The sequence below is a fragment of the Ruditapes philippinarum genome, unplaced genomic scaffold (genome assembly GCF_026571515.1).
Source record: "Ruditapes philippinarum isolate M1 unplaced genomic scaffold, ASM2657151v2 ctg7395_1_1_1_1, whole genome shotgun sequence".
Lineage (NCBI taxonomy): Eukaryota > Metazoa > Mollusca > Bivalvia > Venerida > Veneridae > Ruditapes > Ruditapes philippinarum.
In genome coordinates this window covers 1-17417 of record NW_026860153.1, presented here as the reverse complement: position 1 = coordinate 17417, position 17417 = coordinate 1, and the positions used below count along the sequence as shown (strand labels likewise).

The following is a 17417-nucleotide window of genomic DNA, read 5'->3' as shown; positions in this document are numbered from 1 at the left end:
CATTAAGCTGTCAATGACAAAAGATGTATGCTACCAAAGCAGTTGGATACAAGTATCGTAAGAAGAATACATACAATGGTTCCAATGAGCAGATATTTTCTTATAGAATAAAACAGAAAAATAACTAAAGTGAGTGTAATCATAAAATCAAAAATAGAAGCTACGGCAGTATACTACGTTAAATTATGTTATGTTGTTATTGGTACGAATTATTGAAGGACGAAAAAGTGCAACCGCATCCGGTCAATTTAATTGAAGAAGTTTATGATTTTTCAATAATGGGTGGTTCTCAGAGCACTCGTCAAATTGTTATAGATAACCAACCAAATGCTGTTGTTGTAAGAACATTGAATCTTATCGTAAACCATAGAAAATTAAGTCGAAACTGCTTTAATTCAAGGTCATGTTATAAAATGATGGGTGGGGTAAAATTTATGGAAAAATGCACGCGACTAAAATTAATTATTTTTCGTTAAAGTTAAATACATTTTGCATGAAACATATTTATTAAGTTTTTAACGATCTGTTACAATAGAGAAATATATTCATTTCTATTATACGGGAACCATACATTTCGTTCCACAGACACTTCACTCCATATTCGGGGTAGTCCTAATTATAAGACCTATACGTAACCTATTTCATATTTATCATTCATTAATCTGATATTTTACATTTTTCATTTTCCATGTTACGTTAGGTCTTAACAGATCTTTGCAAAATCGTGTAGCAAAAAAATTGACATTAGACATCGATTTAGATCTAATGAATTTAAACAATTAAAACAGCGTGTATTTACATTAATTTTGACCTACTTATGAACAAAACTAAAAAATAAATACCTTTAAACAAAATAATTGAACTGTCACAACCGAAAAGTCATGATTAAATCCTCTCATTTAATTAAATTCTTTGTACAGCTGATATACAAATGGCCGCCATACAGTGCGCGAAATCTGATTGGCTAATTCAAATGCAAGCGTTTAAATGAGTCCAGAAGTTTCTAACGGAATATTTTTTCAACGAAATAATTGCCCATGCACCGTCAGTGTGTTCAAATATATTTTTCCGTTCAAAAAATTGGAATCAATCTGTAAAACGCTTTACTTAACCAGTATGGCCGATGAGCGAAATAGACTGATATTAATATTTTATTTTTAATTGATAAGTACATTGTTTTAAAGTTTTTGTTAATGATAGACCATGCAATTGAAATAACAGAAGATAAGCTTTTGAATAAAGCTTGAAAGGCAAGTCAACAGACATGTTTTTAATTTTTCAAAATGCTACGCGTTTTTGAGCAATAACTATTAGACGTAAAGGCTTGACCAACATAAAACTATAACAAGCCTGTAACGTCTAATCTATTGGACTATATTCGGGGGTACGTTACGATACCGAAATCAACTTGATTTCGGTAAAGTTACCGAAATCAACTTTTCATTACCGAAATCAACTCGTAAAACACAAACTAGTTAAAATATTGCTAATATTTATTCATTATTTGATAGAAATTAGTAAAATAGACTTTCAGTTAAAAAATCTATTGAAAATATTTTATTTTAATGATGTTATTAACAAAAATGTAATTATTGAGTTACTTCCCTTTGTTCTCAACAGTTTAGCATTACCGAAATCAGCTGTGAAGTTTAAATGATTTATATAAAATACATGTATAATACATATATATTTATTATTTAAGGTATTATGCTTTTGAAATTAAAGAAAACCTACTGATGAGAGCGTTCAGTTGCAAATGAATAGATATCGCGTGTGATATCTGTTCAGTGCATCCAGGCCACACCACGGGGAGGCGCTCTCTTCATGGATCCAGTGGAGTGAACGTTCTCTTTCTATTTACCGACCTATACTTTCCGTACTGATCGTCTTTAAAATGAATAGACGTCAGAGTCCCTTTTCCGTCCGAAAGAAAATATTGTTTGGGGGAAGCACCGGAACTGGAAGCCCATACCCCGCAGTCATCTGAAAAATCACTGCGTTGTTTGTGCTTCCGTCTTTCAAAATTTCTAGAATTGTCCAAAATGAAATAAACATTTTCTTTCCGCCCACCCGGTATATGATTTAACCCCGTTTTTGCTTGTGTCAAAGTATCGACAATTTTTTCAGTTGATAGGAAATTCCCAGGCAATGTACCATGTAATCCATCTTCTAATGAGCTAAAATTAACATCATTATTTTCAACGTCACAACTATTTACAACATCATCATCACCCACATCATCATCATCACCACCAACAACATCATCATTACCATCATCATCACCAACATCATCATTTCCATCATCATCACCAACATCATCACCACCAACATCATCATTACCATCATCATCACCAACATCATCACCAACATTATCATCACCAACAACAACATCATCATCAATATCATCACCACCAACAACAACATCATCATCAATATCATCATCATCACCAAATTCATCATCATCACCAACCACATCATCATCATCATCACCACCAACAACAACATCATTATCAACAACATCTACATCACAATCATCATCAACACAGCTTGTTACATTATCATCTTCACATATATCAACATCATCAACTTCATTTCTAAATGCATCAATGTTTATGTCATCATCACCGTCATCAAGATCAATTTCAACAGACTGGTTTACCATCATCAATTTTGAAACAAGTGGTACAAAGTGGTTAACTTTAAAGTGTGTTGCACTGTGCGGCCCAGTTGATGTCCACATGATTTCAGGCAGTTCTGTGTCCAAATAAGACTCATTTACTGATCTCCCAGTCACAACCCCCGTAAAGGCATTCGAAAACTCAGGGTTGCGAAGTGGAGGGTAAAATGAACGTATTGGGACTCCCAATACAGAACTGAGTGCAACCATGTGAGCCATCTCTGAGTACGCACCTAAAGTCAATGCGTCACATAACAACTTATTGACATCTGAACAAATAACAAATACATTTTTCAACATTTTGTGTTTCGTTTTATCCTTGTTGTAGAATGTTCTGTTCAATGCAATTTCAATAGCTACTAATAATCGTAATAACACATGATGTCCTTCGTGTGAGAAACAGGCCAATGACACGGCCCTGTAAAGACAATTACCATCTCCAACAGTTCTTAAAGGTACTAATGTACTGTTACTACTGTATAATGTATCAAGCAGTAAAATTGGAAAATGTAAAGTTTGTGTCTTTCTTTTATTGAAAAGTTAAACTATATATTAACAAAATCGCTAACATATGTTACGGGGACTCTTTATTATAATATTTTTATATTCTAGTCATTTATTTAAATGTTTATTACGAAATAAACCGATGGTTTTCACTATAATCTTTCACTTACATTGTATGTCAACTGTACCTCCTGCCTTAATTACTTCACACCTTACGTTAATACAGTAATACACAACATTAAATTTGTCAGTATAAAATGTATAAAATGTTCAATTTTTCCATCATATAAATGTATATCAGTCATACCATGAATTTATGCTGTTTACAGATATGAAATTTAAAATGATTTTAAATCGATCAATATAAAAAACGCTTTGTCAATAAGTAGAATATGTATTTATTAATACATTAGGGGACATAAAAAAAATGCATACATTTTTGGAACAACTGATAACTGATATTGGTAATAATAATATCAAAGCACATTGTCTCATATAACATAATTTTTCTACGGAAACGTATAGCGACCATCCATACATGTTAGTTAAAACAGATCTTTTGACAATTTATTTAATATAAATTTATATTTTTACCAGCTTACTATATCTGATTAATATTTATACTATATAACTAAAAAAAAATAAAATTGATATATATTACATATGGCTGGTTGCTATAGGTCATATAATATTAAACTGTAATGAACTTTTTGTCTTAATGGAGACAAGCAGCTTTAATTTCATGTAAGACACATATGAAATAAAAATGACTTACCGAGCCAAAGCTGCACTGTAGTTGTAGTGTCCATTGCTGAATGCACACTTTGTGCACGCAAATTTCAAGCACTGCACAGACCATGAGTGAAAATCTACTTTTGTTAAGTCACAACAGGTACGATGTACCCAATGCTTGCACGAGCTACACCATATGGTGTCACTTACACAATCCTTAGCACAAATTGAGCACGGGTATTGTATACCCATTATTCTTTTTTTTATTTTTCTAATATTTCCGTAACCAGTTAGGTTTCACTTATAAATTCAGATAATGAAATTATTAACTAACACTTATTTCAAAGTTTAAAACTCACTCAACTAACTTTTCTCATAGACTTAATTCTGAAATTCATGCAAATTATTCAGGGGTTATTCTCATCTTTGAAATGAATCTGATTTGATTTCGGTAATGCAACACATTATTAACAGGGGAAGTAATCATGATATATTATAATATACATATCCGTCTATAACATCATCATTTTTTATAATAAAATATTATTTTCCTTTGTTTATGGTTCAGTTTGAATGATTTTATATTAATTAATTAAACAAGATCTATGAAAATGTTTGTTTTAACTTTTACAAGCCGATTTCGGTATGGTAACATATATTTCGGTTCGTGACAATCAGGGAAATAATCTTGATATTTATATATTTGTTTCTAATTTCATAATTATTAATTAGTTCGAACTGATTTTTTGCATGAAAGTCAAACTAAACCTATTGTAATAGATTACAATGAAAAAAATATAATAAAACGCTTAATTGTGACTTTACAAGTCGATTTCGGTATTGTAACATATATTTCGGTTCGTGAGAAATCGGGGAATAATCTTGATATTTAGTTATATGATCCTAATTTCATAATTATCAATTATTTTAAACTGATTTTTTGCATGTAAGTCAAAATTAACCTATTGTAATATATTATAATGAAAAATAAAATAATAAAACGCTTAATTGTGATTTTATAAGTTGATTTCGGTAATGAAAAGTTGATTTCGGTAACTTTACCGAAATCAAGTTGATTTTGGTATCCTAACGTACCGCATATTCGGTATTTAGTCATACAGTACACAAATTTACCCCTCAAGACATTTACCACAAAGACACTTCACCCCCCAAAATCATAAGATACTTCACTCCTCATCCAATATTTTTCATAAAGTTAATAATTCAACAAAATTAAAGTTCATTGAACGCCACCTTTCCTTGCTGATCTTGTTTATCATATTTTATATGTTTATTCTAATAATTTTTAGTAACTTTTCATTAATTTTTGCAGTTAACATATTTGCATGAACTGTCTGTAAATCTTTCATACTCCAAAATATTAGACATAATTATGTATCAGCTAGTTGATAGTCCAAATTGGGCAAGCCTTACTTGCCAAGAAGCAAAAATACTTCAAAGTGATGTCGTATTTATAGGACTCGCATTTCTATGCTGAATCAAACAGTGGATCAGATTAAAAATGAAAGTATTAGGATGCTTTTTAGCTAGACTATACAAAGTATCTACACACCCTGGTGTCCACATAATGATTTCTGGTTTAATTAAGTCTTTTTTACAGTAAAATATGTTTAAGTATATTACTTTATCTTAATTGCCTTATTTGAATTTCATACCTTCATATCTTACAACAAAGTACAAAGTATTTATACCTGGAGGTCTTCCTCCACCAGTAAAGCTGGAAAGCCCTATATGACTTTTACAGTTTTGGTGCCACAAATCAATATTTGGCTGGACCAGAGACATAACAGAGATAGGCAACTTCCTAGCAAGTTAAAATATCACCATGCCTGCTTAACTTAAAACTTGCAGCAAGTAAAACTTATTAACCAGATATCAAAATCAGTAAAATGATACATTTTCTGAAAGCTTATGCATTTGTCTATGGCTGCAGGTAAAAATATTTACAGTTCCCATTTAAATAAATGATACATCAATTTTTAAAGAGAACTACTTAATAATTTTTGTTACAAAACTATTCATATGACGAAAAAACTGGCTCAGTGGGTATGTTCTGCTATGTTTTTCTAAGTGAAAGGCATGGAAAGTTACCAATATTTTAACATGCAGCAATAGATAAAAGATTTACCTTTCAAATGGTATATAATATTAAAGGATCAAATGTACATCCATTAAGTTTTATTTGCTACAAAATGCCTAATTTTTTCACTTTTTGATAGGCATGAGTGATATTTCAATGGAGTATATAGGAGCTGCTTATCTCTGTTATCTATGTCTCTGGTTGGACTTTGTACATAAAAAAATGTATCTTTTCAATTTGTGGTCCACTTATATTTTAATTTAAAAGTCTCTTTGGTCGATGTTTCTTGTGCTTAATGCCACCCCATCCTTCAGTAGTTCTGTTGCGCTTTTCATATTAAACATTTATCTTAGCCAGTTCATTTATTGACCAATATCATTCATAATTGGTGGGTAGATACTATGGATAGAATACTCTTACTTTTGGTGAAGGTTTGGGTCAAAGTCACCAGTGCTGAATAAATTTTAACACTTTTGCTCATACAGTTTTTATTTCTAAGAATTTTTGTTTATTATTGTTTTGTTGTGTTTTTTTTTAGATTTCTGAAGATGTTGAAAGAAGATTGCTTGGTCAACCAGAAAGGAACACTTCAGGAGGTATTATCTATGAGGAATATAAAATCTAACAAGGATGAAATTTAACTTTTAGCACTAGAAACAAATGTTACTTTATCTAGCATCATCTTATAAATTATGCAAGCTATTTAAATGAAACTCAACAATACTTTTGATGTCAAAGCTTTATGCTTCCAGATGAGCCAACATATTTCAAGGAAATCAAACTTGAGAAAAATGTACTGTAAATATTTTAAGAAAATTAAAAATATTTAATTTTAATTTACATGTTATGTGCGATTAATGTCTGATTTAAAGTGATTTAAATTTGCAGAATTGATCACCATATTTCTACTGCATAACTACGGTAACTCAGTTAGGGCTATTTTTGCGTATTTTGACATGGTTAATTTTCTTGAAATGTATGTGCCATTAAATGTAATACATGTATTATTTTTTTGTTCACTTCATAATATACAGTCGGCATCGTACTTGCGTCCACCTTTATTAAGCGACTTTTTTATTAAGCGGCCGCATAAAATCCCTCCGATGATTTTTTACTATATAATTTAATTCCATTAAACGACGATTCCATATCGCGGCCAGCGGCCACTAAATGTCGGCCCAAATGTACAAAATTAAGTGTTGAAGTATCTATTAAACAGCCCTGACAAACAATCGTCCCTACGGGCATTCTCACCTGTGTAATCAGCGAGGAGGTGTGATGTGTACAAGCAAACAAACAAATATTTTTCATGGTCATAATACCACAAATAATTGTCGTTTAAATTAATACGAAATGAATAACAATTGCAATCGTTTCAAAATCAGATTTTCTGACCGTATTATTTATTGTGACATATTTTGTCAGAGCAATAACGTATCACAACACCGCATTTGCATAGATTTGTCATGTGCTCAGAGTGACCTCCCTTATCGAAGAAGACATCTAATAAGACCGGATAAATTGTTTGAGGAAATCACGCATGGAATTGAGTCTAAGTAAATAGCAAATGTCATCGTTTGTAGTCGAAATAAAATCGTGAAACGTAGTGGACTAAACATTACAGAACCGAGCCTTTCATTGCTGATGGTGTAGGTGCTCATCTGATGCTTTATAAAATACATGTAGTATCCAATTAAATATGGCCCTTCTACAAAAAAAAAAGACAAAACATCCTAGATCTCTAAAAATCTTATTAGTCCCCTACCGGTTTAACCGGAGGGGACTTTAGGTTTACCCTCCGTCCGTCTGTCCGTCTGTCTGTTTGTCCGTCTGTCTGTCCGTCTGTCTGTCTGTCTGTCAGTCTGTCAGTCCGTCAGTCCGTCCGTCTGTCTGTCTGTCTGTCAGTCTGTCAGTCCGTCAGTCCGTCCGTCCACAAAACTGGATCCCGCGATAACGCAAAAAGTACTGAAAATATTTTTATGAAACTTGATATATGGATAGATGGCAGTATGGAGATTATGCACGTCTTTTTTTTTTCTTCCTAAGTTGAAAATTCTGGTTGCTATGGCAACAAATAGTCTGAAAATATGGCAAATTTAACACATAAACTGGATCCAGTGATAACTCAAAAAGTACTGAAAATATTTTTATGAAACTTGAAATATGGGTAGATGGCAGTCTGGAGATTATGCACATCTTTTTCTTTTCTTCCTATGTTGAAAATTCTGGTTGCTATGGCAACAAATAGCCTGAATTTCAAGATTTCTGATTTAAATTTTTCAGCTTTTTCACTATATGTTCTTTATTTCTTAAGGTGTTTACTTCAAACTTTAAATATAAGTTTCTGGTCATCAACCACATCATATGTGACAAGGTTTATAACTCTAGCACAAAAAATATCAGTATTACCTCCCTTGAACTTAGATTTTTTAGGGGAAAAAATGTTGTCTTTTTTAAATAACTTCTTTATTTCCTAATGTATCTACTTCAAACTTCATATATATGTTTCTTATTATCACTCGACATTTTTGAGAAGGTTAAATACTCTAGCAAGACTATTTCCAGAATTATGTCCCCCTTTAACTTAGATTTTTTTAAATATTAACAAATAGTCTGAAAATATGGCAAATTTAACACATAAACTGGATCCAGTGATAACTCAAAAAGTACTGAAAATATTTTTTATGAAACTTGAAATATGGGTAGATGGCAGTCTGGAGATTATGCACATCTTTTTCTTTTCTTCCTATGTTGAAAATTCTGGTTGCTATGGCAACAAATAGCCTGAATTTCAAGATTTCTGATTTAAATTTTTCAGCTTTTTCACTATATGTTCTTTATTTCTTAAGGTGTTTACTTCAAACTTTAAATATAAGTTTCTGGTCATCAACCACATCATATGTGACAAGGTTTATAACTCTAGCACAAAAAATATCAGTATTACCTCCCTTGAACTTAGATTTTTTAGGGGAAAAAATGTTGTCTTTTTTAAATAACTTCTTTATTTCCTAATGTATCTACTTCAAACTTCATATATATGTTTCTTATTATCACTCGACATTTTTGAGAAGGTTAAATACTCTAGCAAGACTATTTCCAGAATTATGTCCCCCTTTAACTTAGATTTTTTTCGAGAAACTGGTATTTTCACTCCAACTTCTTCATTCCTTATAGGATTTACTTTAAAATCCCACATCGTAATCAGGGCTCACACTGGCTCAAATAAAATAATAGCCAATAATTTCAACTTAAAAAAATAATAGCCAAAAGTTCAGCGGACTATTCACGAATTAGCGATTACCAACATAAGCAGTTGATTAAATAAACATTACATTTATATCTTTCAGTTTTATAAGGATTCTCAAATAAACTGATACATTTGTGTATATTGATAACTACCTTTTTTTAAATAGAACCACAACTTTAATTGTTATTATAGAACAGAATAAAAACGTTATAATTAGTATAATTACTGTATAACAATAATATTAAAGATTCATTATAACTTTACATAATGCTGTTATCAGACAACTTTTTTTGTTTGTTCTAATCAAATTTTGTCAGCTATAACCACTGTCAATTTCCACATTTCACACAGAACTGGAGTAGATCTAGGTCATATTAGCCTATAGAAATAACACAAGTTTGCAAACTCATTCACAGAATGCAGCCTTTTTTCTGAATAATTTACTGAAAAATATCATCATCACCAATGTAATACAAATTTTCTGCCATAGTAGTAAAGATTTTTAAACAGAACATAGCTTATTTCACCTTTAAATAAATATCAAAATTATCGGTGTCGCGAAAATATGTGACAATCGGATTTTTCCTGTTTTCTGAAGAAATATTCACAATTTTGGTTGTTGTGCAAATAGTTGTTTGGAATTTAATACTTTTTAAATATTTTACCATTGTTTTCCACTGGCGATTTAGTCAAGTAGCTTAAAACAAAAAAAAATCAAAATTTGCAATTACTGGAATTCACGGTAAATTTTGGGTAAGTCAATATCCAGTTTATCAATTTTAAAACGATTTTTGTGGCTAATTGACGGATATTTGATGGCTATTATAAATGCTGGACAATATCTTTAAAGTACTTATACAATTATACATCTCGCATGTATTTTATCACCTCGGGCAATATAGTTAGCAGCACGTGACCGGTAAAAAGTTGACACTCAATTAAATGCACCCCGCTGGTGTTAATTGGGTCTACTGCATTCATTATCGATTTTTACACCTTATATAAACACTGTTGGAAGTAAAAAATAATCGCCAGATTTTGTAGCCAAAATGCAAAAATAATCGCCAATCTTATAAAATAATCGCAAATGGCGACTATGGCGACCGACAGCGTGAGCCCTGGTAATAATATGACAAGGTTGTATAAACATAATTTCCTTACTAAGCATGGAAACTTAACACATTACTGTGATATAGACAAACTTATTTTATTATGTTTTGTGGTTGATATTTTCAAATACAGACTTCATCCTCAAATTCATTATAAATGGCAATACACAGGAGTGTATGACAATTAAAGAACTTTTTGAGGGACCGGTAGGGGACTACTGTATTGCCCGCAATACTATCAAATGCTTGTTGAATTTAAAATCGAAATAGTGTGAAAACTAATTGTTGAAAAAATCAAGAAGTTTAAAACTCATTGCATAAAAAATTATCTGGAACTCTGGCTGATGATTCGAAAGTATGTTCAGCAGGAGATGTGTATGAACATATGAAAAATATAAGACAATATGCTTTGTTTCATGGTCAAAATGACCTGTTTACAGTATTATGAGCGTAGATCACATTTGTACACACATTTCTACTAAAAAACAAAAACAAACAATATTGATGACTTTTTTTTTTTAAAAAGCATAAATGTAATTATAAAACTGTAATACATACATAATATTCTATAGTTTTTGTTTTTATAAAAAAAGATGCTATTATATCTATGACTTGTAATAAAAAAGTCTCGAATATTCCAGAATTCCATTGAGAGACCACTTTATTAAGAGACCACTTTTTGGCAGTCCCTTGAGTGGTCTCTTAATACAATGTCGACTGTACATGTATTTCTTTTAAATACATTTTCAAAATTTTCATGAAAATTAGTATGAATCTAGAGGCATGCTGGAAAAATGAAGCATGCTGTTTTCTGGACAGAAAGACAGCTCTTTGTTCCAACTTCCACAAGTTTTTGTGTTTAGAGTATGCAATAATTCTAATCCAGCTTCAAGTTTAATTACCTTAATAACTATCACATTTATAGCTTGTAAATGTATAACTTCTCATGACAAGGTGCAGTTAAACATAAAGGGTATTTTTTCTGAAAGCTATATTTTTAGAGTGCTGTCCCTTTTTAACTTAGAATTTATGTCACAATTTCATAATTACTTATTTAGTAGAATAATTTCAAAACTGTCAAAGGTATAAATAGAAAATAGGTATACTAAGTTGTCTAGTTATCTGAAAGCTAGTTGTCTGTCATAACAAGGTACAGCTGTAAGACAAGGGACATTATTCTGAAAGCTAAGTTTTGCCCCTTCTTAACTTAGATATTATTTTTGGTAAAAGTTGATGACTGATAGTCGTTTTCCTCATTAGAGTAGACGGTCATTAATACTGCATGCAGTACTCTTGTTTTACAATATGGTCACTAAGTTTTAGCTTTCATGTTCATCGTTATTTGTGACTCAGAACTGTTTAACTGTAGAAGAGAAATTGTGTATGTGCTGGGTAGTATTAGTTGAAAGAGCTTAGAAATGGTATTTGTGGGAAACAGGTTAAGAGTGCCGGTTATATTGCACATTTTTTTTCACTCTGGGACATTTCTGTAAAAGTTACTGTGCAGAGAATTTAAAAAAAAACAACAAAAAACAATTTGTTATGCCTTATATAAGAAGGTAGCTTGATATAAAAGTTGTATCCACACAGAGTTGATGCTCAGTAAATGAGAAATATTGACATAATATCACATTATGTTATTATGATGTTAAAGAGTGGGGGTCATTTTAGTACCAGCTAATTGCATAATGTATAATTTGCTTTGTATAATCAAATTAAATGATTACATGTTGAGTTCTTATATTTTGCATGTACACTCAGCAATGCCATATTAAACATTGGTAAAAAAGAATAAAATTATTAAAGCCTGGTGAGTATTTTGTATGTAATGGCTGTAATTACTTACTGAGACAGCCCTCATAAAAAAGAAATGATAATGTTAAGTGCTGATAATTAATTATAATATCACTCAGCCACATCACACATGACACCCTGTCAACATACCCGTTTTATTTTGTATTCCAGAAAGCCAAGAACTGACCCAAGAACAAATTGATGCCATCAAACACCAAATAGAAAAAGAATACAGGCAAAGAATAACAAAGGCTGTAAGAACTTTACTGTCAACTTACATTGTACATTTATCTATTTATTAAAAAACAAAACATAAAAAAAATCACTTGAATTAAGGGTGGTGCTCTTGGGTACCTTCATACATATATTTCTGGAAGTTTCTTTAAAAATAAAAGGACAGAATGGGAAGAAAGTAAATTGTCCAAACAGAGCTAACGGGAACAGTTTTGTTTCTCTTCTAAATATATAAAACTGCGAGATGAAATATTTGAATTTTTCAGATGTAATATTTCAAAGTTATTGTCTATGATTATAACAAATTTACAGTAGTAAGTACTTTATTGATAAGGCTGAATTGAAAATATTAAAAGTTTTGAAGTTTATATTAAAAAACAGCTATTTTTTTCCTTTTTGGAAAAAAGAACTTTTAAAAAATGCTTTATTGAAGAAAACTTGATTTATCAGTCAATGTTCACTGTAATAAAAAGTTATAAACTGCATGTAGCAATGAAAGTTCAGTCACAAAAGTCTTTATTACTTTGCTTCAGAGTTCAGAAACACACAGGATAAAAGCAGCAGAGTTTGAACGTGCTATACGTGAGGTAGAAGCGAAATTTATGTAAGTATTCATTGTAGGCAAACATGTTATTGGTTTCTGGGTGGAGGGGATGTCCGTGGCTAACTGGTAAAGATTGTTGACTTCAAACCTTTTTCCTCTCACCATTGTGATGCACCGTTTGAATCCCAACAGGGATTTTGGATTCTTTGATGTGAGGAAGCAAGTTTACGAAACGTTGATGGTTCTACTGAGTTGCCCGTTTGGGCCTGAAATAATATACAGAAAGGCACTTGTGTTCCTCCACCAGTCAAGCTGCCATATGATCTTAACATTTTGTAACCCCCAAAAATATAATGTTAATGGTTTGAAAATCAGCATATGTTCAATGATAAGCTGTCCGTTGTTTGTAACTGTGTATAATAATGTAGGTTAAGTGCTGAGACTCTACAAGGTTCTGTGTTTCTACTTGTGTATATGCTGTGCCTGTAATAAAGCATGTAAGGGCACCTAAGGTCTTCTTTAACTAAAAGTAAGAAAGTTGCAATATATGAATTTACAGTATCTGATCTGATGGGGGGAAGAGGTGACCTAGTGGTTAAGGTGTCTGCCTCTCAACCCAGGGATCGTGGATACAAGCCCTACTCAGTTCTCATCCATGTATCTTCATATTAGACCAGTACTAGCTGAATGGAAAGTGATTAATATAAGTTGCAAGAACTTGTTTTGCAATTGAGCTTAACATTTTATAAATAAAAACTAATAATCTGCTGGACAAACAAAGATCATAGAATTTCATCTGTCAGTTTGTATTTTATATAATTTAATTTGAAAGTTTTGATACATATTTCTCTTACATTGCAACTATCTTTATATCATTAAAAAAAAGTAAAGCAATTTTGTCACTTGCTGAAGCCATTTAAATTTGCTTTTCCTAAGAATTTTATGAAATCTGTTAGTAGTTAATACAAGCTAGAACTAATTTGTTTAAAATAGCTTCAATTTGTCACAGTTTGTGAACTTTTAATCTTGATATGTGACGTAGTGACATTTTAATGTGTTTGGTGAAAAGCTACGAAGAAATGATATTGTAATATACATTTATACATGTAAGGACATGTGGCCTTATAAGTATACATCGATTGATTACAGCAGATTTGAATGTGAGATGAACTCATGAACTTTCCCGGCAGTCTAACATCTGTTTATCTGACCACGTATCATAGAGGTTAAATGAGATAGAATCTTGTCATACTGTTTTATTATCTCTATTAAAAAAAATCTTTACCATATGCAGACTGTGACACTGTTTATGCTGCTTTCATTATTTTATATTGATGTTACATGTACTTTACTTTATGCAGTCATTTAAATATGTGAGTAAGCTTATAGTACCATCGTATAATTTCTGTAGTAAAGCAATTGCGAAAAAAGACAGGCATGTTGCTATAAGTTTTTATTTTTGTGAATGAAGAACCATTTGAATTATAATGATTATCATGTAATTTTGAAGAATGTATATTTCTTCATCTACATGTATATTATAATGTAAGTGGGATCAGTTTAAAAATGTTATTAATATGTTATCATAGGTGTAAATTTTATGAATTCTGAGGTAGATTATATAATTTGCAATTTGCTTTCTATTTAAATTTGTACTTTCCACTTGGCAAGGCTGAGTCAAATTGACTTATTGATTTCTGTACAACAACTTCCATGACCTTTGACTGTGAGCTTTTTCTCCTACATACAGTTGATTTGACTTGCATGTGGGCCAACAGAATGCTGATGTTTCTATCCAGAATGTAGTTTATGTCATAAAGAACTATTTTAATAGCTAGGCAGCTGCCCTGTAATCTAATTTTATTATTCTCATTTAGAGTTAATCACCAGAATATGATAAGCAGTTTTGACTCTTTATACATTAAATTTGCAGCATGTGCATGGTTGACAATCTGTCAAGTTTAATGTTCTTTGTCTCAATGACAAGGACAGTATGATAACCAATGTTTTCTTGTTTTTGTTTGGACATCTTTGTGGTGCAGATAGTCTTTATAAAAAACATTTGAAGACACAAATATTTTGAGAACAATTTGATGAATTTTGTTTGCCTATGTTATTTTAAATTCACAGGGTAGATCTTTATAGTTTAAGTTAACTTTAAAAGCTGAATTTCTCCAGATAAAGTATAAAACACAAATCAAATTTAAGAAAAATAATGTGACAAATTTGAAGAAATGTAATAATATTTATGTTATGTATTGAATGTTTTTAGCTCGACTATTCGATAAGAATAAGTAGAGCTATTGTAGTCACCCGAGCGTCGGTGTCGGCGTAACCACTTATGTTAAAGTTTTTGTAATAGTTCAAATATTTTCAAAGTCCATTGACATATGGCTTTGAAACTTTGCACACTTGTTCACCATCATGACCCCAACCTATAGACAGGAGGAGGTAACTGTATCAAGCATTTTGACAGATTTATGCCCCTTTTTCGACTTAGCATTTACGTTAAAGTTTTTGTAATAGTTCAAATATTTTCAAAGTCCATTGACATATGGCTTTGAAACTTTGCACACTTGTTCACCATCATGACCCCAACCTGTAGACAGGAGTAGGTAACTGTATCAAGCATTTTGACAGAATTATGCCCCTTTTTCGACTTAGAATTTACGTTAAAGTTTTTGTAATAGTTCAAATATTTTCAAAGTCCATTGACATATGGCTTTGAAACTTTGCACACTTGTTCACCATCATTACCCCAACCTGTAAACAGGAGGAGGTAACTGTATCAAGCATTTTGACAGAATTATGCCCCTTTTTCGACTTAGAATTTACGTTAAAGTTTTTGTAATAGTTCAAATATTTTCAAAGTCCATTGACATATGGCTTTGAAACTTTGCACACTTGTTCACCATCATTATCCCAACCTGTAAACAGGAGGAGGTAACTGTATCAAGCATTTTGACAGAATTATGCCCCTTTTTCGACTTAGAATTTACGTTAAAGTTTTTGTAATAGTTCAAATATTTTCAAAGTCCATTGACATATGGCTTTGAAACTTTGCACACTTGTTCACCATCATGACCCCAACCTGTAGACAGGAGTAGGTAACTGTATCAAGCATTTTGACAGAATTATGCCCCTTTTTCGACTTAGAATTTACGTTAAAGTTTTTGTAATAGTTCAAATATTTTCAAAGTCCATTGACATATGGCTTTGAAACTTTGCACACTTGTTCACTATCATGACCCCAACCTGTAAACAGGAGTAGGTAACTGTATCAAGCATTATTTTTTTACTATCAAGCACTAGAATAGTCGAGCGTTGCTGTCCTACCGACAGCTCTTGTTTGGGTTTTTTGTGTGTGTGTTTTTTTTTTTGTAAGAAATGCCTGAATTGATCACAATATTTCTACCACATCCTGTAACTAATAGAGTAATAGCTTGTTTTCTGTGCACATTTTTGACACATACATGAGTTCTTTTGTTATAACGGGTACCTTAAACAATCTCAATAATCTTCAACAATAGTTATAGTTTTTTGAAGGCTTCCTAAATTTACAAGTAAATCAAGAGGAGAGAACACATGTCAAATATCAGGGTGGTTTGTAACTGGTTTGTTCAAGGATCTTCCTAAATTTTAATGAAAATACACAAAAATATGGAGGCATGCTGCTTTAGAAATAATGATAATAATCTATTTGATTGTTACAACACCTAATTCCCATGATAAGCCAACAGAATGTCATTTATTGCTATACCACTAAAGTCATTTTTGTTAGAAATAGAATTTTGAATAGACTGGTTTAAATGTTCTATGATATTTTTTTTGTTATTTCAGAAAACAAAGTGGTGGACCAGTCTGCCAGGATCTTCAACAGGAAGTGTATGAATGCTATCAAAATAACATGAAACAACCACTTAATTGTTCTAGACAAGTTAAAGCATTTACAGAGGCAGTACAAAAAGCTAGAGAGGTAATTCCTTTTGTAACATTTATCTCTTTAGGTTAATTCAAAACTCATTCTAAATATAGTATGAAATCTGATGAAAATCAGTATACCAGTTTGCAAAATAAATGTGTATATTATTTATTCATGTATAAACAGTTAAACTTTGGTAGTACTACCATTGCTTTAAAGTGCTCAACTTTTAAGTTGCATAGAAGTGAGTGTGATTGTCCTCAAAACTCCAAAAAGAACATAAGAAAAAATGAATTCCAAGCAGCATCTGTTCAATAAATGACTTTTTCCGATAATATTTAAGTAACTTCTTTTTGTGTTGTTGGTTATGCTTTCAAAAAGGTATTTATTTTCAAAAATAAAAAAAATAAAAATTCCTAAATATTTCCAAAAAAAAAAAAATATGACCAATTCAACAAAATGATGCACTTGTTAAGAATTGTCTAGACATATTTTTCTTTTGTCCAAATATTTGAACTAATGTAGAACAAATTTGCAGATGTTTTACAAGTTC

General features: G+C 31.3%; 1 protein-coding gene across 1 annotated transcript; it reads left to right on the top strand.

Moving 5' to 3' along the window:
- The first annotated feature begins 204 nt into the window (after nt 1-204).
- LOC132759056 (MICOS complex subunit MIC19-like) lies at nt 205-16983 on the top strand. Its single transcript, XM_060750779.1, has 5 exons — nt 205-338; nt 6553-6610; nt 12336-12418; nt 12932-13002; nt 16783-16983. The coding sequence occupies exons 1-5, from the start codon at nt 279-281 to the stop codon at nt 16952-16954; spliced, it is 444 nt and encodes a 147-aa protein (XP_060606762.1). The 5' UTR covers nt 205-278; the 3' UTR covers nt 16955-16983.
- The last annotated feature ends 434 nt before the right edge of the window (nt 16984-17417 follow it).

What these genes read in the sequence shown, in the direction of transcription:
- LOC132759056 (XM_060750779.1), top strand. Translation starts at nt 279, where the DNA reads ATGGGTGGTTCTCAGAGCACTCGTCAAATTGTTATAGATAACCAACCA. An exon ending in ACCAACCAAATGCTGTTGTT is followed by an intron (nt 339 to 6,552) that starts GTAAGAACATTG and finishes GTTTTTTTTTAG; the next exon opens with ATTTCTGAAGATGTTGAAAG. An exon ending in GGCAAAGAATAACAAAGGCT is followed by an intron (nt 12,419 to 12,931) that starts GTAAGAACTTTA and finishes ACTTTGCTTCAG; the next exon opens with AGTTCAGAAACACACAGGAT.